At 42.4% G+C, this 20,056-nt stretch overlaps 7 protein-coding genes across 7 annotated transcripts; 5 read left to right on the top strand and 2 right to left on the bottom strand.

The window, feature by feature from the left end:
* Positions 1–616: 616 nt before the first annotated feature.
* Bfra_003608 (putative phosphotransmitter protein ypd1 protein) lies at positions 617–1,373 on the top strand (the record flags this gene model as incomplete). Its single annotated transcript, XM_037334014.1, has 3 exons — positions 617–766; positions 818–1,017; positions 1,121–1,373. The coding sequence occupies 3 exons, from the start codon at positions 617–619 to the stop codon at positions 1,371–1,373; spliced, it is 603 nt and encodes a 200-aa protein (XP_037194101.1).
* Positions 1,374–2,151: 778 nt separating this feature from the next.
* Positions 2,152–2,781, bottom strand: Bfra_003609 (uncharacterized protein; the record flags this gene model as incomplete). The annotated part of the gene is made up of 1 exon (XM_037334015.1): positions 2,152–2,781. The coding sequence occupies one exon, from the start codon at positions 2,779–2,781 to the stop codon at positions 2,152–2,154; it is 630 nt and encodes a 209-aa protein (XP_037194102.1).
* A 1,997-nt stretch (positions 2,782–4,778) lies between these two features.
* Bfra_003610 (uncharacterized protein) lies at positions 4,779–6,560 on the top strand (the record flags this gene model as incomplete). The annotated part of the gene is made up of 3 exons (XM_037334016.1): positions 4,779–5,682; positions 5,834–6,043; positions 6,103–6,560. 3 exons carry the CDS (start codon positions 4,779–4,781, stop codon positions 6,558–6,560), a joined length of 1,572 nt encoding a protein of 523 aa, XP_037194103.1.
* Positions 6,561–8,896: 2,336 nt separating this feature from the next.
* Bfra_003611 (uncharacterized protein) lies at positions 8,897–9,751 on the top strand (the record flags this gene model as incomplete). The annotated part of the gene is made up of 1 exon (XM_037334017.1): positions 8,897–9,751. One exon carries the CDS (start codon positions 8,897–8,899, stop codon positions 9,749–9,751), a length of 855 nt encoding a protein of 284 aa, XP_037194104.1.
* Positions 9,752–13,104: 3,353 nt separating this feature from the next.
* Positions 13,105–14,817, bottom strand: Bfra_003612 (putative tetrahydrofolylpolyglutamate synthase protein; the record flags this gene model as incomplete). Its single annotated transcript, XM_037334018.1, has 3 exons — positions 13,105–14,496; positions 14,563–14,688; positions 14,737–14,817. The coding sequence occupies 3 exons, from the start codon at positions 14,815–14,817 to the stop codon at positions 13,105–13,107; spliced, it is 1,599 nt and encodes a 532-aa protein (XP_037194105.1).
* Positions 14,818–16,557: 1,740 nt separating this feature from the next.
* Positions 16,558–17,851, top strand: Bfra_003613sa (putative 4-coumarate- ligase 1 protein; the record flags this gene model as incomplete). The annotated part of the gene is made up of 3 exons (XM_037334019.1): positions 16,558–17,360; positions 17,509–17,689; positions 17,744–17,851. The coding sequence occupies 3 exons, from the start codon at positions 16,558–16,560 to the stop codon at positions 17,849–17,851; spliced, it is 1,092 nt and encodes a 363-aa protein (XP_037194106.1).
* A 38-nt stretch (positions 17,852–17,889) lies between these two features.
* On the top strand, positions 17,890–18,224 carry Bfra_003614 (putative 4-coumarate- ligase 1 protein; the record flags this gene model as incomplete). The annotated part of the gene is made up of 2 exons (XM_037334020.1): positions 17,890–18,057; positions 18,111–18,224. The coding sequence occupies 2 exons, from the start codon at positions 17,890–17,892 to the stop codon at positions 18,222–18,224; spliced, it is 282 nt and encodes a 93-aa protein (XP_037194107.1).
* Between the last annotated feature and the right edge of the window lie 1,832 nt (positions 18,225–20,056).

Consider the following 20,056-nt stretch of genomic DNA (forward strand, 5'->3'; position numbering starts at 1 on the left):
ATACACACACACACACACACACACACATATATATATATACCTACCCAATCTCTCTCATGTATGAATATCTGACTACCCGGCATGTATGATTTGTTAAATTCCAAGATTTGTACCGATACCCAACCAATATCAAGGATTCCAAGCCTTTGCAACAATAAATACAACATTGGGCTTTGTTGTGGGGATTAGATTTTCCGAGGGACCATTTTCCCACATCCATCAACATATTCACCTCACGACTAACATTCACCCATCCACTCACATTCGAGAAACACCTTTTCTATACACACAAAGTACTCTTCTTACCATCCACATTCATGTCTTTGAAGTGAGAAAGAATTACCAATGACCAATTAAATCGACCTCCCTACCTACAGACCTTGAATTCTCTCATATCCCCACTTCGAGCAAGATTTAGACGAAGGAAAGAGATTCCATTCTACCCGTCTTCTATTTCATTCAACCCTGCCTTGACCTTCCACCCCACCATCGCGATCTGAAGCAAGTAAACCCACTCACTCACTGAACAACTTTACAACAAAAAAATTGCTACACACCATTTCATGATCTGTTGAGCGACAACTTTTGTCGTTCGCACATTAAATTAATCCTCACAATGTCCTCTTCTACTTCTACTCCTGCACCAACACCAGCGCCAAAGACGGTACCAGTCGCACCTAAACCCGAACCGGTCAGAGAAAAATCGCCAGTTCCTGTTATCCCACCACCCAAGGAAGTCGTCGTTGAGGAACAAGATGATGAAAGGGTAAACATTTCCTCGCGCATTGCCTGACAACAAGTTTATTAATTTCATTAGAGTGAAACTGACTTCAGCGCAAAACAGAGTGACGATGGGTCCGTTGGTCTACCAGATCTCGGAGAGAATATCGATTCGGCCACATTCGAACAAATTCTAGAGATGGACGATGATGAAGAAGAGCGGGAATTCAGCAGTTCTATCGTTTTTGGATTCTTTGAACAGGCTGAGCAGACTTTTGTCAAGATGGATGATGCACTGTAAGTGGGGCTCGTATATTTGTGTCGGTCGACTTGTATAATATATTCAGGAAGATGAGCATCTGCGGACGCAGATATGAATGCAAGTACTAACAATTTGTAGCAAGGAGAAAGATCTAGCAACGCTTTCGTCGCTCGGTCATTTCTTGAAGGGCTCCTCAGCAACGCTGGGATTGACAAAAGTCAAGGACAGTTGTGAGAAGATTCAACACTATGGGCAGCAGAAAGATGAAGCTGGTACAACAGATGAACCCGACAAGGAGAAATGTTTGGCGAGAATCAAGGAGACATTAGTTTCGGTGAAGGAGGAGTACAAAGAGGTTGAGAAGGTCTTGAAGAAGTTTTATGCCACTTGAAGGACGGCCGCATGCACACATACCCCCTCAAAAGACCCCCGATGATGGAAGATTGTTCTCGTGCTTGAGGATATCTGATGTGGCAGAAGTAACCAAAAGTATTGCCTATCTGGGCTCTTGTGACGACATTGAAGTTCACGCACGAGCAGTATACTTCTCTTACAAAACAAAGCTCCCCATAGCTCAGGCGTCTCGGATTGCATTCACATACTTTATGTTGTCTGGAAATGGCATACATGGTTTTCTTATGGTGGTTTTCTCTTTTTCTTTTTATTGGTTCACATGAGGGAAATGTTTTTGTTTGTTTCTGTTGGCTTCTCCTTCCCCCCTCAAGATTATCTATGGATGACGGAAGTTGAGGAGGAATTTTAGTTAGATGAGGTGACGAGGTGATGGTTTACCAGATTTCATGTCATGGTTACTCAGCACATGAAGTCACGACAGACGCATCAAATCAGAAGGTTCAATTCTTCCGAGACCTTGGCATTTAATAATGTACATTGCATGTCAAAAGTGATTTGGAGATGCGGGGCACAAGACAAGATGTAGGAAAGAGAGGCTACCCATGTTTTCAGTCTCAAATACCTTTTTCCAAAGACAATGCTACTTGGTATTTCCTCTCTTGCACTTCCACTTATCGCAGAATCTACGGAGCACAAGTACCAAAATCTTTTTGAATGATATACCTAGCTCCGTTATTCCTCAGCACCACTCCCAATGCTATAGATTTAAATACAGATGCTTTCGATAAACACTGACATACAATGCAACTGGCCACTCAAGTAAAAGGTACCTCAATCTCAGCCTCCACCTCATACTCCTCATCCCCATCCCCCTTCTTCTTCGCCCCCATCCTACAAATCGCCACTTTCTCAACCCGTACATCGCGCATCCATGTGAAATCCGCATACTTAGTAACGATATCCCGTGCATCAAACGTGAGACGTGCTTTATGCTTGCCATGACCCGAGGAACTTCCTCCTCTCCCTCTCCCTCGATTTCCACGTGCATTCCCGGTTCCTGTTCCTCTCGTGCCGGTGCCGGAATCCTGACGTGCCCCGCGAACGTAGATTGTATTAACAATCGTAGCGTGCAGTAATAAGCTTCGTCCTTTTTCTTCGGGCAGCATGAACCCGGCGGTTGTGAAGGTGTCTTTGAGGGATTGACAGAAGGTTTGGAGATGCGAGTGCGGATCGCGGGGGGAGGTGTAGAGAATGGATGTAGACCAGGGTTGGTGCATGGGGTGGAGGGAGGTGAGTGTTATCTTGGGGAGTTGGATGTCTTTTATTTCTGTTTTGTTTTTTTCGGCACCCTCGTGTTCTTTCTTGGGAACTGCTGAAGGGGAGGAGAATATTCCTTGCAGAATGGAAATGGCACCTTGAATTCGCTCGGCGGTTTCGAGACTCATGACCCCGATGGTGAGATGGAGGGTGGAGAGGGGACGGATGGCATCTTGGGGGATGGGAACCCGATTGGGGTGTTCGTCGGTGGGGGGCGTGGTGACGTCTCTTTTGAAGGTGCGGAGGGAATGTTGGAGTTGGGGATGGGAGGAGGGGGTTGTGAGGGGGATGCAGAGGAAATGCGTTAAGCGGGGACGGGGGGGTTAGGGGGCATGGTTCTTGGGGGGTTTCTTTTTTTTTTTTTGGCGAGGTAGATGATAAGGAGAGGGGGAGGGAGAGGGGAGAGATAAGACTTTAAATTATCTTGGTTTGTCCCGTGATTAGCAAGTGTGGTGATGAGAATGGGAATGGGAATTGGAGTTAGAAGATCGGATTCCCAAGATGTTGATTATGGAGACATCTTGGGATTGGATCGATTTTGATGTGGTATTTGTATATGTGTGTGGTATACCTATTATCGCAACCCCGCAGTCTCACTCACAATCGGAATTTGGCGTCAAAAATCTTATCTTTGAATATCTACAATATTCCCTTTCTTAATGCTTTAGAAAAACAGTAGAAAGAATTTAAAACTCTCTCTTACCTTCCACCAGAATGTGTTCCAGAATATAGGTATATATTCGTGAGCTCTTGCTCGTTACATACACAATAATCCAAATCCCTATATCAATTCATCCACACCCACCACCACCCAAAACTGCAGATCTCCCGTCAACCCCTCACTCATAATCAATCTCACCTCTGATCGATCTAATCATCCATCCATCCATCCAATTCCAAACCAAACGCACACACCCGCTACCACCACCCCCAAGAAAAGAAAACCAGTCTATCCATTCCTTACACACCTAGCGCTTAACAAACAATACAGAGCAAGTACCAACTGCTATCAGCCGAAAAGCATTTTCACACCAAAAATCAACATTTTACTACATTTTTAAACATAGAAATCTCTACCAATAATAATTAAAATTTCTTGAGAATTTATATATATAGAGTTTCTATAATAATGATTAATATTTCAAAGTTTTTAGAAATTTTTGATATAGAATTTATATAATTGAATTAAAAAATCAAAAAATTCGCTTGATTTTCGTTTATTTTATTAGTAAATTTGATTGTTTTTGAAATACTCTAATTTTATATTTGTATAATTTAATATTTTTATTAAATCTTTATTGAAAATATAATAATCGATATAAGAAACTAGTTATATTATATAAATAATAAGTTTTAATATGGAAAGGCGTTTGGGCTGATAGCAGTTGACTAGTACTATGCATCTACCCAGGAAATTAATGCATCCATCCATCTATCAATCCATCCCTCATCGCATCTCATACTTCCAGGCAGCAGAATAAGAACCTCTCATCTTCCTTCATTTGCTCAATCTGAATGAATTCTCTCCACCACACGAATATTCATTTGTTTCGCTTTGCTCCGTAGGCAAGGTAGGTAGGAGGGTTCATTTCGATTCGGGATTTCCTTTTTCGATGATTTGATTTGGTTTGTTTGTTTGTTTTTATTTTTCGTGGGTTTGGTTTTTCGGAAGAGATTCTTCTTCTTCTTTCTTCATCTTCTTTTCATAAAGAGAGTATATTGTATTTTACTTTGTCGAGAATTGTTGAGAAGCAAAGGGTATTTGGGTTTGAGTTGCTCTTTGCCTATTTATTTACCTACTCACTAGGTATCTAATTCTCAATATGTCCTCTTCATCTCTATCTCATCTTTTGCGAATTTACTAGTTTTCTGTGAAGAGAGAAAGATTGAAAAATCCCACTTACGCGATACACGGAGCTACCTACCTTTACTCACCATCTCAGCTCTCATACCGGCAGGCATCCATCGAGCTACCAATCTAGATATCTGATTGAAACTGCATGCGAAATATTACGGTATTGGTATAACACTGTACCTACGCACGAGGTACACATAGTCTCATTCATCTATCCAACTATCTATATATATAAAAAGATTCCACCTTCTCCAACAACAACCCGCAAAGATGAGCGCCAGAGAAAAGAAACACGCGCCGAAATCCTCATCTTCTCAAATCGATTTTGCGCATTCGCTTGCGCATCGCGCTGCATCCTCTTCCATCTCTATCTCTGGATCTGGATCCGGATCCCGGTCTACAAACACAAAATCCCAAGGAGGAGATTACGATTCCCTCCCTTGTACTTCTACAACATCGCAATCGCAATTGCAATCTTCCTTGGCGGAAATGACCGCACCACCACACGTTCGACTCTCTCACCCTAATCCGCAATCAACCACTCATTCAGTCGCCGATCCCCATAGAAGTAACACCCCCATCTCAACCACCCATTTCCATCCACATTCACATTCTCGATCGCGCTCACGCTCCAAAACGCCCTCTCCCCCCTTCCACGAACCCTACGACGAAGAAGACTATCCCCCCCACCCCTCCACCTCCGACGAAGAATCAGAATCATCAGAAGAAGAACCACTCCCCCCAGACTCCCAAACCCACAATCTAACCACCACACTCCTCCACACGCGCGAAACCCTCCATCTTCTACAAACCGCGCATTCCACCCTCCACACCAATTACCTAGCCACTGATTCCCAGCTGCGCCTTCTCCGATCCGCGCATGCGAATTGTCCCAGTGCGGCTGAGGTGCAGAGTCGTGTGGGAGCATTAATGTTGGATCGGGATGCGTTTCGCGAAGCGTATAATGATGCGATGGGAGAGATGAGGGGGAAGGATGAGGAGATTATGGCGTTGAGAGGACAGGTGAGGGGGTTGAAGGAGTGGGTGAGTAGTAGTGGACGGGGTGGAGTAGGAGGGGAACAGGTCACGGATGAGGTGGTTGCGGAGAAGATGCAGTGGATTGGGAATGCATTGCAGAATTGGGTGATATCGAATTTCAGGAGGGGAAGAATTGGTAGGTTTGGAGCTTTATTTTGACACGGCTACGTTGGGAGAAATTTCATGAGCGTATGTTGAGCGCATGTTGAGCGGGAAAATGTGTGAATATTGTATTGTTCTTGACGATGTGGTAAAGTAACGTGCTAAATTAAGCTGACGTGTAATAGATTTAGGAAAAGCTTCAGATGAAGTACGGCAACAGTTGGAGCAATGGGTACCCATGTATCAGCATCTAGCAACATCATCTAAAATCAACTTCATACAATCACTTGTATCAAGTCTACTAGTTTTTGATATCTTCCGGGCATATTTTGTCGGTCTCCCAGAGCAACAAGCCATGGAGATCGCGAGAACGGAAATAACTTTGGGTTCTTATGGTGAGAAAAGCCATTCTGATTATTTGTCAAAGTTTTGAAGAACTGATGAAAATGTAAAGGCCCCGAAGATGCAATGAACCAATGGCGATCTACGACGCTCGGGATTTTGTTGAAAGAAGCTCCTGAAAAGCTTAAATCGGAGACCACCGCTGTTGCCAATACCGTTGTTGCGCAACTCAATAATTTGCTGGATCCAATATTCGATGTCCAAAGTACTGAAGCTAGAGATCAGTCGCTAAAAACCATAATTAATGCCGCTATTGATCTTTCACGATTACTGCGAGTTCAAAAGGCAGTCTTTAGTATAATGATGCCCATAATTGAAGAACATCAACAAACGATGTTTGACGAGGAGAGAATGGAAGACATTGGGGGAGAGGATGAAGATACCTTGAACGAGCGAGAGATTAGCTGCGTGACGTTTCCTGGAATCATGAAAGCAGGGGATGAAAATGGAGAAAGAAGCCATCTGGTGAATATTGTTGCGAAGATGAAGGTGCTTTGCGCTCCTGATTGATGGCCAAGGAAACAAGTAGCATCTTTATGACCGATTACATATGAAAAGATACCCACGGAGGAGGGTGGAGAAATAATCTCTGCTACGCCGCCATGTGACTCATGTCTTCATGCAATGGGCACGGAAAGTCTTGAGTGATAGGCCGGGCTATATCTTCAGATAATAAATCCAACAGATATATTGGAAAAGCTGTGACAATTCCAGCAAACAAACATACATACATGTGCATGTATACGTGTACCCAATATATGATCGCACATGACACCAGATACCGTGATTAGCCGTCGAAGATCGTCGTCTTCACATGCAACCAAGCAATAATTTCAACTTCCATCATAGCTCGAATCCGAAAGTGGGGTTCATTGAGGCTCTGTTGCTCACTAAGCAACCTGTATCCTTCAAAATCGTTGGTAAGTGCGGGGTTAAGGAACGAGCCATGCGAGGATAACCAATTTTCAATGTATATGCTTGGAATTTACCCACAACTTTTACATATGGCGTATGTGTATGCGCCAATGTTTTGAATTTATGATTGATGACAACTTCGATACCGAATCTGTGCTTCTTTCCGAATAGTGCTCGGGTCATCAGTTTGGCTGCTATCATTATCTTTTGAGACCCAAATCAAGAGATTGCAGCACGCACTGCAGATGTCGTATTCTGCCTCGAAAGGCAGTGCATTGGAAATAAAGCTTGGCGATAACGTATGAACTCTATGCGAGCTCATATATCGATGGTGGCAAGGAAGTCATGTCACAACAGAAACCTCTTGTATTTTGAGCAGAGGCAGAAGCTGGAAATTATGTTAGCATTAGACAGAACTCCTTAAACTCGGTTGGCTTTAATGATAGGCAAACGACTAGCGTATGAAATAGTAGTCGCTTGAATATGAGTCAAAAGCCATGCTCGGTTGACCGAGTATACATGAATGTCGAATACGAACGTTGGGAATGTGCTGCCGTAGCTCGCTTGAATTGGTTGTGGTCTGATGATCCCGCATCTCTAGAAAATAATTTTCACTCACCTCCTCATCAGCATGGTTTTCGTATGAGTTATGCCCATTTCATAGTATGAATGCGCAATCAAGAAGCGGTGTGGGGTTGCGTGGGTGAACTTGTCGATAGCTATCGTGGAACCCTTTTCAAGAACCACTAGATTTGTAGGATAGTCGGGTAGCTACACGCAACGAATGCAAGAGCAATGTGTTGCATGCCATCGCATCACATCGCTCCAGTAATCCAAATTCGCATGATCCATTTGTTTGGATGAGAATTCGAAGTATGTACGCACACGATTTTGCTTACAGGATCGATGTGTAACAATCCCAAGATTCATGTTATCCTTGTATGGGTGCGTGGGATGTGGGATGCGGATGTGTTGTAGCTTGGGATTGTGAATGCGATGTGGTCCAGTTAAGGGCCGATGGAACCATTGCTCGCGAAGTGACGAATAGGCGGTAATTTCACTGGCAAACAATTTGCTTTCTGTCTGTAAGAGGACGTAGAAGAAAAGAAGCGATGCAAGAAAGTTTGGAAAGAGAGAGATGTCCCGAACGAAGTCCATGAAGTTTGAGCCCCCATGCTAGAAAGAATTGTAAGTGGGTGGGATCAAGATTTAGACTTGCTTCTTTAATAACTTGTGTCCCCTCCGCCGTCAATTTGCTGTGGTCAGCGACTTGACCAACTATCGTCTGTATCTTACTTCTTCTCAAAGCAACGGACTTTACCGAATAAGATACTGACCCGACTTTGCTTTCATGCTCTCGAACGATAAGAACAACACTTCGATTGTCGGATTTGGGTTGCAAATTATTGTTGTTGATTATTTTTCGTAAAAGACCAGCAACCGTTTGTTGCACCAAGACCTGGGGAAGGGAACCGGAACCATAAATCTTTCACGCCACTTGGTTAGAGCTCTTTCCGAGCTTGTTGAAGTCAATTCCCCGCAAATATCGCGAAACATTATCAATCCATAGCATAATTATCTAAAGCGATAACTACCACTCAAAGTAACTCCAAATCAGATCGGACTTCCACTTCCAGGTCAGTCTCTGTTGGCTTTTTATTTGGATATAAGAAGCCACTCCTATAGCTCTTATATCTCGTCGTTCTCATCGTCTTCAGTCCTCCATCCTGACACTCGTCATGCAATTTAGGGGTTCGTTCGTCTGTTTCTAGTGATCGACAAGCCTGTTCTTATCTTATCGACGCTCCACCCTTTCCTTCACTGTCAACCTTATTCATCAAATCCATCATTTGTATTGAAGAACCTTGATCATTGTCATCAAAGTGAGCAGTTGCGAAGCTTACCTCTTAATCTGCGAACATTGATATAAGATGGCAACTTACGATAATGTACCCATTGATCGCTACCTCAATGACTCCGAAAATCCTTTCGCGGGTCTCATCTCAAGTACATATCGTCTTCCCCGACAATTCGCAAATGAAGCGTACGATGCCTCAACATGCTCGACTATCAGCCAAGATTCCACGTCAACCGTATCGCCTTACAGCGAAAACGACGAAAGTGTTTTTAGCATGCAGTCTCGAGGGTCATACACAACAGCTACCAGTCGACAATCCATTCAATCCAACCCTGTAGCTGGATGGAACCTCCCAATACCTCAAATCTCCCAAATCAACACTACCATTGTCCTTCCATGCGAATTCATATCGATAAATTGTGGAGTAGCATTCCATCCAGATGATTTCGATAACTGGCTTGCGCATAGTCTAACGCATTTCAAAAACCTGCCCCCTCCATCGAAATGCTTCTGCCTCTTCTGTGATAAAGAATTCGAAGGCACCAACGATTCACGTAGTAATTGGTGGGGTAGAATGATGCATAGTCGTGATCATTTCCTTGATGGAGAAACAAATATTCGACCAGACTTTTCAGTAATAGAATATATGCGGAGGAATAATCTGATGGATGAAGCGGATTACACTTTGGCTGGACAATATACCGAACGTCCATCAGTACCGAGTCTCGTACGGAAAGGATTTGAGACGCCTGAATCAAAACTCAAGCGGGAGAGAGAGTCCAAAGTACCATGCGATCTGCAAAAGGAAGAACGACATCGCAAACGTTCGGGCCATGCATACAAAAGGAAAGAAAGACAGGGCTCAACATTTTCAAGGAAGCATATGCCAGTATCGATCGAGCATCCAGAATACACTCGAATTCTCTAGCTTGAACACGCAAAGGACTGTCCCTCCCACCTCGAGGGAATGTTTGAGAACCTATGCGACCTTATATTTACAATCACGAACGGTTTGTGGCTGTGCGGAGGGCGAATTTTGCCACTTATATCTCCAGTCGTTTTGAATTCTTCGTACTTTGTGTTATTTAAATATTCTCTCACCGAATGAGTGAATTTGTATGCGGGTTCCCTTTTTGATGCAGGAACACAGGCGCTCACCGTTTCCCTCTTCGACAGGGCGTATCTGCTCGTTGCCTAAGCACGGTAATCTTGACCCAATAGGACACCGAGTGGGACCGACCAATAATTTTTTTAATTGCGCAACGTTAGGGTTTTATCGAGAGTTGTGTTTTGTCTCTTTTACGATTTTCAAATTTCGCGATGCTGGATCATGGTCGAAAAGAAAAGTCTCTTGAACGATTTCTATACCCAAATGTGTTTCTTTCGTCCTTTCTTTCTTTGTTCCTAGGGGGTGCATATGTTTATATGCTATACGTTTTGGATTATGATGATGAACAACACTTCTCATGAGTTATGTTAATGTCGTTATGAATAAACAGTATTTCACCAGCAATTTTTGTCTCATGTCAATCGTGCATATATATGTGGGGTTTGCTAAGCATTCTTCGGTGTCTATAAATGGTAAGGCATATTCTCAGGAAAATAGTTCGATCGGATGTCATCTTGTCATCCTTCTAGGCAGATGAATGGGATATATTGAACGCGTCCAGGAAATCGTGCATTCTGATATCCTACTTGGGAAAGTATTCCAGCCACTCAACATCATACCTATGTGTTGGGATAGATTAGATCGTCAAATAACCATGCATGGGAAGTATTTTGGGGGAAGCTTATGTTGTAGGGCGAACAGCGACAGCCTTACATACTGTATTAGCGGTAGAGCCCTTGTCATCATGCTACCCGAAGTGGACATTTTGAAGCCATCATAACCTCCCAATTATGGCATTTCCAGCCAAACACAACTTACAAATGACGATAGTGCTGAGTGGTCTCGTGCCTACGAATTATCAGAGCTTTGTATCCTCATTTTTACGAAATACAACGGGTTGGCTTTTTTTTTTTACCGGAGCCTAGCCTACTTATCTAGGGTTTCAACCCGACCACGAGTTTAACCTTATGCACAGAATTCACACGTCAGACCTTCTAGAAGCACATTAATCTTCTTAATTTTCATTGTGTACCTTTCATCATGCAATGTAACATGAGATTCTCTTCCAATCATACTCTTTCTCTTGACGATAGGGCTCTGAGTGTGTGTGGAGAATGATACACAGCCTCATTCGTTTGTATGGACTTGGCGTTCGGTGAGCTAATCAGGGGGCGGAGGGGGGCGAAATTTAGTGAAGCGAATAATGGTTTGATAGGTTTGGATGGATTGTGTTTCTTGTTGATGTTTGGTTTGAAATAGTTGATTAGATATATAAGTATGTCTTTTGATCATCACTATTCTAAACTAGTGCTCATGAAAAGATTCTTGTGTCATGGAATGCGGTAATGAGACTGGCGGATTGAGAAATTGAACAGTGTCTAAATAATATTGTATGCATTCCATGACAATGCTCTTCAGAGCAATTGAACTTTATATTTATCAATTCTCGTAGCTTTCGATGTGGTATACTATTATTCTGTATGCTATTATATCTAGTAGTATGGTATGTACAGAAAAGAGAGATGGTCAATATTATGTTTTGTGAATTATATGGGATACTTGGAATGGTCGAGACGTATCATGTATGGGTTATTACTATATAGGATCAAAGCTCGTAGTCTGTAGCGAGGAGTGAGAGGGGAAGGGTTGCCTGGTGTTTTGGTTGGATGTTAGGGATTATCTAGGCTTCATCTCTCTTCTCTTTCGCCTCTTGGCTGTCTTTGCTTACTCTGCATCTTCGAAAATCGGTACCACGAATATATATCGTTCTTCCGAATTTCGAAACTCCTGTTTCTGAGAAGATACTATTGTCTTCTTCCACTCCATAACATATCTAAAAATATCAAATACTGAAACAACCCTATAATCGATACCAACATCTTACATTACCAACCTTTTCACTTTCAGCTCCCAAGCGAATCCGCGACGTCATTGACATCATCATCACGTCTCATAATGTTTACTTCAATTACCTTCACCTTGCCATGTTCTATTTTAAAGACTATTCTATTTTCTCGGATCTATATCGCTACGCGGTTTCGTACTATTACTGCACAGGCTGGCGAACTGGCGGGCTGTCGATCTCGAAAATCTGACACTTAAGGAATACATGTACGTAGTACTCTGTATTATGGAATTGATTTCGAGTTCTTTTTGACTTGGATTGGAAGCGCTGAATTTGCTGCAGAAAAGTTTTCTGAATGAGTGGGTTGTTTGTTGAAGTATAAGCTTACTGGAATGTGTCAATCTATGGATTCTAGGGGCGAGGTTCCTCTTCGATTTTATGGTGAGGATTATCTGTTCGGCAAATCTCATTATAGGATCAGCTCGGCATAGAGTGTTTGTAGTTACTCCGTGGTTGGCATGAGTTTGTAACATGAACATCGATGCTTATTTGCATCTGAATATTTCGTATTCTCTTCTACAGACCGCTATCTCTTTTACCCAACACTCCTATCTCACTAAAATCCATGAATAGCCTAGGTATCTGTTCACCAAGATCCTCGCAAGCCAATGTCCAGCATGTAACAATGCCAAATATAATTACACATTTTTTAATCATTGTCACATACGACCATAGACTGAGGAGAATTGGGCATCCCGTCCGCTCTGCCATACACAAGCCTCAGATCGGTAGATTAGTAGTTGGGTGGGTGACCACCAGCGAATCCCTACTGTTGTATGTTTTTTTTTGTTTTTTGTTCTTCTGGACTGGTAGAAGCAGACTGGAAGAAACGTAGCTGGAGCGCCAGATCTCTTCAGTGATTTAAGGTTGATAAGGAATATACGAGGTGGAAAAATGAATTCAGTTGCAGTGAGCGGAATTGTGGATGTTCATGTTTTGGAAAATGGTGGTGCGTGGGATGGAGGGCGACGAAGAAGTAAGCGAGTCTTTCGGCGCTGCAGCCGAATAGTTGAGAACGTTTGAGATTTTTAAATGAGACAGCTATTATTCCATCGTGCCCTCGTGCTCAATATAAACATCCAGGATGTTTTCAAACCTATTTCGGGCAACCATGGCGGTATTGTTATGACACGGCAGAGAGAAGTCTTGTTCTAGAAAGTTCCTGCCGATATTATTTGCAAAACGTCTGAGTATCAAAGGGAGTGCCAAGGGCACTTTATAACTAGCTACCTTTAGCTCACCGGAACCGGATTATGTCAGTTTCTAATCAAGCAAACGTATCCAAAAACTCCAGAGCACTTCCCACTAGATGAAGACTTCCAGTAATCAACACTACCGCTTCATCACCCTCTTTCTCTATACAATCGCTATCGCCACAACCATGAGCTGCATATCGAATAGCCTCTTCAACAGTCCGTACAACGGTCAATGCGGATTCTCCTCCACTAATCTCACCCCAGCACGTCGCCGATTCATGTTGTATTTTAAGATCTTGAATTGAATCTCCTGAGTATGTCATAGAAACACGTTCAATATCTGGAGCTGCATTCCTCTCCCACAGCGTATTTGTACAAAAGATCGCTTGATGAAAAATGGGCTCCGCACAAGCGAAACGCGATTTCGATGACGTCATGACCTGCCAGAGATGATGGAGTAACGCCGTTGCATCCTTAGTTTGTTGATTAAATATAAGCACACGTCGAGCTTGTTTCTGTGCTGCCATGTTTTTGACTACCCAAGGCCCCAAAACTTCAATACTTTCTAGTGTATGAGCTCCATCAAGTAACCAACGAATTCCGCGATTGTGCCGCGTCTCACATCGCCCGGGCCATTGTGCTTTTTCCAGACCCCGACGAAACTTCTCGGGTAGTGGGGACTGCATGAAAGTCGTTGTGTCTGCAATACCACTAAATCCCATGCGAGAAAGATGCTTTGCGGCTACTGCTACGGCCAAAGTAGCATTTATTCGTTGGAAATCACCTTGAAGACCAAGCTCGATGGACTCAAGATCTGGATGTGTCGCAACGACATGTAGATCTGCACCTTCATGCACTGCTACAGCTTCCAACACAGCCATGGCTCCTGGATCTTGTGGCACCGTAAACACAGGAACTCCTTTTTTCATGATACCTCCCTTAGCCCATGCAATCTCCTCTAGCCTGGAACCAAGTAGATCGGTATGTTCTAGTCCCAAACTAGTTATAGCGCAGACACTGGGTTCGCGGAAGATATTGGTTGGGTCATGGCGTCCCCCAATACCAACTTCTACCACGGCTGTATCAACTTTCTCCTGCATAAATGTATGGAGACCCATCAGTGTGAGAAACTGTGTAAATGGTGGACTCTGAGAGGGTGCTCGGCTATCTAAATTCAACCGATTCCATATTTCTGAAAAATACTGCGCAAATCTATTTTCCTCAAGAGGAGTATCGTTGATAGCCGTCGACTGCGACTCTCGGATTCGAATACGCTCTCGCACACTACGCATATGCGGTGATGTATATAAGCCAATTTTTCTCAAGGAAGCTGGTCTTTTCTCCCCAGAATCACATCCATCGTCTAAATATTCGGATAATATCGAGAAGATGAAAGATGCCGTGGAACCCTTACCTTTAGATCCGGCAATGTGGATAGCGTTTAATTCATCGAAGTCAGCAGGCTAGTTGTGTATCCCATTGTTAGCTCTAGTTCCATTGAACGATAGTGCGGCAATGAGTAGTATCACCTGATATCCAATTTCTTCGCACCACTCTCCCATTTGCTCTAAAAGAAAGCTTAGATCTTGAACTCCAATTATCTGTTGTCGTAACTCGAAATTTGTGCGTAGACTGTTCAGACGATGGAGAGCATTCTAATTATTTGTCAGCGTTGACAATAGTCAAAAAGTTTGATCACAAACATGATAAAGCCGCCTTGATGATTGGAGCCCGTCGGTCTGGATAAGAGGATTAAATTGCGTCACGAGTGATAATGAAGCCATTTTTCTTGTGTTGTAGACTTGAGGCAGCGAATACGCCGTGTTTATTATTCTTATCTTGTAACACACAAGTTGGTAGCACAGCTGAGTACAAGCGTCGAAGATCTTGTTAGTGCTGCAGGTACGTATGTCAGGAATGTAACCATAGCTCGCCACACCCCAAGACATTTCGTGGTAGAATACTCGCAGAAGACATTTTTTCCACAAAAATTGTTGAAGGTGGATTAACCCTATGTATTATTAGAATTTCATGATACTATCTACAGACTATATGAACGAATGAAAGAGACTTACGTCGAGCTTAGCCGGATCCGCGGGTGTTATTTTATGGTGTTTTTGGTTTTGCATAATATAGCACGAATCATTAAACATGTCTAGTTTTGAGAAGGTTAGACTGTATTGACAGCTCTACATCGGAAATGTAAACGCGAGGTAAAATCGCATACGCGAAATCAAATATATATGATATTGGACTATCAAAAGCAGTAAGATTTAATGTTAACGACCCTCACTAAGGTAATCAATCAAACATAGTTGTTATTTCGATACAAATCGCATACTCGTGACGAAAATACAATATTGTACAGGTTTTTGAGCAACATTGTATCAAATTAGCTGAAATCTTGACATTAAACGTTGCGTCTAATCAAATTGGAAACATATCTCATATTCAGTAAGTCGCGATTTTGTGATGCAATGACTAATACCATCCGCCTGCTACTATAGTATGGCATTTCACTATTGTTAAAAGATGTTTTATTGGATAAACTCGCTGGTTTAACGGTAAAAAAAGCCCGAAGACTTGATCTTCAGCTCTCAATATGATGTTGAAAAGCGACATGACTCATGAGACCTCGAGAATCCAAGTACTCGGTGATGTTTCGCTGAGGGCATGGTAATATAAATCAAACAACCAAAATCTCCATAGGATGTTGAATCAATGATATAACTTTTGAATTCCCAGAAAGGAAGAAATCCAAAAAGGAGTATCAATCTGATTTAATATTTTGTAAGTATTAAAACTTTTGATAAGATTACTATCTAAGATTGATTGATATTGAAATTCGAACTAGTTTAGTTTAGCTCCAATTTGATGAGGATCTTGTCAAAATATCAGCCAATAAATATTACGAGTAGCTGATTCGTCTGTCAGATCCAGATCGGAAATCGAAAATTGCTTTACAAGCCATGAATGACGTGTCATGCGGGATTTTTGTTCAAATCGATTTCTTCACCTACAGTAATTCGATATCAGAGGTAGTTGTTCGAAATCTATAGTCTGAATATCGGATGAAAATACGATGGAAATAATCTCATGACTCGTCATTTCAGCTTTCAGCTTTCGAGAGGATCTAAAATGCAACTTAGAATGCAAGAGACCATAAGGAGCTGAACATCTCTTTTATCTTGACCTGCTAAAGTCTGTCTTTCCAGATTCATTCGTTCATCAAAACGCAATATTTGAATCAATCATCGCTGGTCACTTCGAGATGGACTACTCCCATCCCCTTTTGTTCCCTGCCACATTTTGTATTTGGGGCTCCCCATGAAAATCTCGGCTCAAAGAAGTTGACAATCGATACGCTCCGCCCAGATGACCGATCTTTGTCCTTAACAGAATATCATGATCTCTCTGTTCGTATCGCGGTGGGTTTAAGACGACTAGGGGTCCAACCCAGCGATAGAATTTTATGTCTTTCAGGTAATGCAATAGCATACGCGGCCCTTTTTATGGGAACCATTATGGCGGGCTGTATTTTTGTGCCTGGACAGCCTAGTTACGGGCATTCAGAATTGGAAAGGCTGCTCACAGTTGCAAAGCCCTCGGTAATTTTGACTCAACGGGCGCATTCAGATACCCTGTTGGAGGCTGAAGGTAAAGTTTCTTGCTCAGGCTTAGATCGGAAATCCACCTTTATTTTCGATGATGACATTCTTGATAACACTGGTAGATCATTCCTCGATGTACCTCACTGGCAGGAAATGGTAGGCTTTCTAGACGACAAGGGCTGGGAGTATTCCAATGTTAGATCATCGCTTGACTACAACAGTACCATTGTCATAATGTTCACCTCAGGCACAACTGGGCATCCAAAGGGTGTCGAGATTTCTCATCGCAATTATATCTCAGCTGCCGTGAGTTATATGCAACGAGTATCTCTCCATCCGTACTGGCAGCAGTCCATGAACAATGTTGGCAAGGGCATCAATCCAATTCGTGTTTTAGGCGCGCTCGGAATGCACCACATCCTTGGTCAAACATCCTATAGTGTTGTCCTCTCAAAGCTTGGAGTCCCGCTATATCTCCTGTGCCGACCAAGTGTGCAGAACATCGTGAACGCCGTGGAAACTTTCAAGATTTCTGACGCAATCATCAGGAGCTCCATGCTTACTGAAATTGCGAAAGGCCTTACTTGTAATCCTGTAGAAAAGCTACGTTCTCTGAGAAGAGTTGAGGCATCTGCGGCTCCAATGGAACAGTTAACCAAAACAATACTGGAGCAAATAGGCATCGGGAGAGTTACCCGAGTCTGGGAATTGACTGAGTACGAAAGTTCTTCCATCAAAGAAACTGAGAGTTCAGATGCTAATCAATGAATCGTCCTTTTCAGACTTGGATTGATCACCGTCTGAATCCGTTGGAGAACTCCACGCCAACTTTGAGGGTAAGGTAACTGATCCCAATGAGCCTAGCCGGATCGTGAACCGTAATAACATTGGTGATATTTGGATCCGTGCGCCTAGCCTTAGCAGAGGGTACTATCATAATCCAGAGGCTACTAGTGATGCTTATGGAGCTGATGGGTGGTTCTCTACAGGGGATGTCGGATATGTTGATGAACATAGAATGTGGTATATTGTGGATCGTAAAAAAGTAACATAATCCCAGCCAAAGCAGAATTACAGCGAGAATTGATATAGGAGATAGGATTTGATCAAAGTGAATGGAAACCATGTAGCACCAACTGAACTGGAAGCAGTGCTACTTCGTCATCTAAAAATTGTGGATGCTGGAATCATCGGCGTTGCTGTGTAAGCCGTTCATATCTTAACCCCTTGAGGTTTTATTTATTAATGACCGAACACAAATACCAAGATGAAGGACCGCTTGCATATATCGTAGCCGCCCCTGAATCGGCACTGTCTGCCACTGAAGTTAATCATCTCACGGTCGATAAGATTGCCCCATATAAGTATCTTTCTGGAGGCATCTCGTTCATTCCAATTATCCCGCGGAATTTTGTAATATTGCACAAGCCGTCTATCTAGGTACGACCAAAGTTGACACTGTGCAGAGCGGAAAAATCATGCGGAAACAATTGCGAGAACTGGCAAAGATGGAACTCGGTTGCTCCAAAGGGCACTACCATGGAATACACGTAGTGACCACTGGAATCGCCTCACTCTGATCTCTTACATAGATAATTTCAAGGGACAAGAGATATCATAGATTGTGTCTGCATGTTGACTCAAGAGTGCGTTGGTATTATGCTTTGAAGGGAAACATATTTAAATCAGAGTCGCGACTCGTTATCGCCCAGTATCAAGCCGCTAGAAGTTTTCTATTGGGCTTCAAGTCAGACCATTGGAAATCCTACCAAGTGCTCATAAAACACCATAAACATTTTCTAGTGCTCTCCAAACTTCATATGCATAATAGATCGCGGCAGATAAAATGATAAAAAGCGGTTGGGCATAGTAAGTCTGGATAGGCATCCTTAAGAAAAGCAGGTATGTGACTATAATTTGTAGAACCGCAACATATATTACACATAATTAGTGAAGATCATAGCTAAGATTGCTCCTCGGTAGGCAGTGGACATCATGTGCGAAGTTTGGACCCAAAGGCTTCAATATTAAGTATCTAAAATGGGAGTATCTAGACGTGTGGCACTGAGAGAATTATCAAGGCCAGAGGTCTCGCACCACCTATTCCGAGTGTCTTATTTTGTCTGAAACATTGAGAGAAGATAGGAGTAGATACTTAAAGCCCAATCTCTGATTTAGATTCTACAGTAATAACCCTTCCGGTAAAAATACTGTTTGTGTTTTAGTATAGACTAGTTCAGGTCAATTTATCTTTCGAATAATCCTATTCTAGTCCTAATATGAATGATAATATTCTAACATTAAATTTGAATTCATGAAAAGCTTTAGGCCTCACTCTTTTTCTGAAAAACTCAGTATTTGGAAATTTCAATTTTCATTTTAATAAAAAAACAAAACTAGAATAGCAACGTTGTATCAAAAAGTAAAGACTAGAACATCAAAAATGCTACTTTTTTTAGGTTTAAACAGCTGATTCGAGTGCTAGGCGAGGTATAATACATGGAATACTTTCTTCGAACTTGTTTGTCTCAGCATGAAAGAGGAATAGGAACTACCAATAAACAAACACAACAGCTTACAACCAACAAAGTTTCTACTACCAGATACACAATGCAGGACTAATATAAACAAAAAGGATTTGAACCGTTGAAGGAATAGGATGGGATCAAATATCGAGCCTCATTCGCACGACGTTGAGTTGCATTTGACAAATACTGACTGACTGATGCTTAACAACTAGCAGGCACTCGGCCCGGGTTCACCTTCCAACACGATATTAATGATTATACATGCAACCTGCTATTGAGATACTGCAGATGAAAACACTCAATTTCATGTCTTGAAAGCGAAACGCGGTATCATTAAACTCATCAAATGAAGGTTCGGATTCGGAAGGAACGAAGATCAACCTTGACGATACCCCGCATCTATCTCACCTAAAGACATTGCGGGAGATACCAAATCGGATGGAATAAATAAAGCTCGATATAACAATACTTCCTCACCGTACCATGTTACTCTGAGCAACCTGAGAGTAGGGGAGCCATTCGAAGGAGAAAAATCAGACCGGAACTCACCATTGACGCAATCCTTCAACAATCCAATTGTTCCATTTCAATTCAAAGAATCAAAACTTTAACTAGTATCGTAACTGAAGGCCATCCGAGGGTATGTTTAGTGCCATTAACTCTCATAAATCTATAAATGGTTGATTTATTATAGAGTTTATTGGGGTGATCAATTTCGGCCTCTTTTTGCACCCACGGCTATAAAAATATCCACACACGTGCACCGGAACGGAAAAACCCAATCCCTCGCGAAAAGATTTCACCCCTAACCGAGAAAAAATATCAAAAGCCTCAATTCCCCTCCTTCAAAAATGCTTCAAAAATTAATCCCAAACGAATTTATC

The sequence above is a fragment of the Botrytis fragariae genome, assembly GCF_013461495.1.
Source record: "Botrytis fragariae strain BVB16 chromosome Unknown tig00000045, whole genome shotgun sequence".
NCBI lineage: Eukaryota > Fungi > Ascomycota > Leotiomycetes > Helotiales > Sclerotiniaceae > Botrytis > Botrytis fragariae.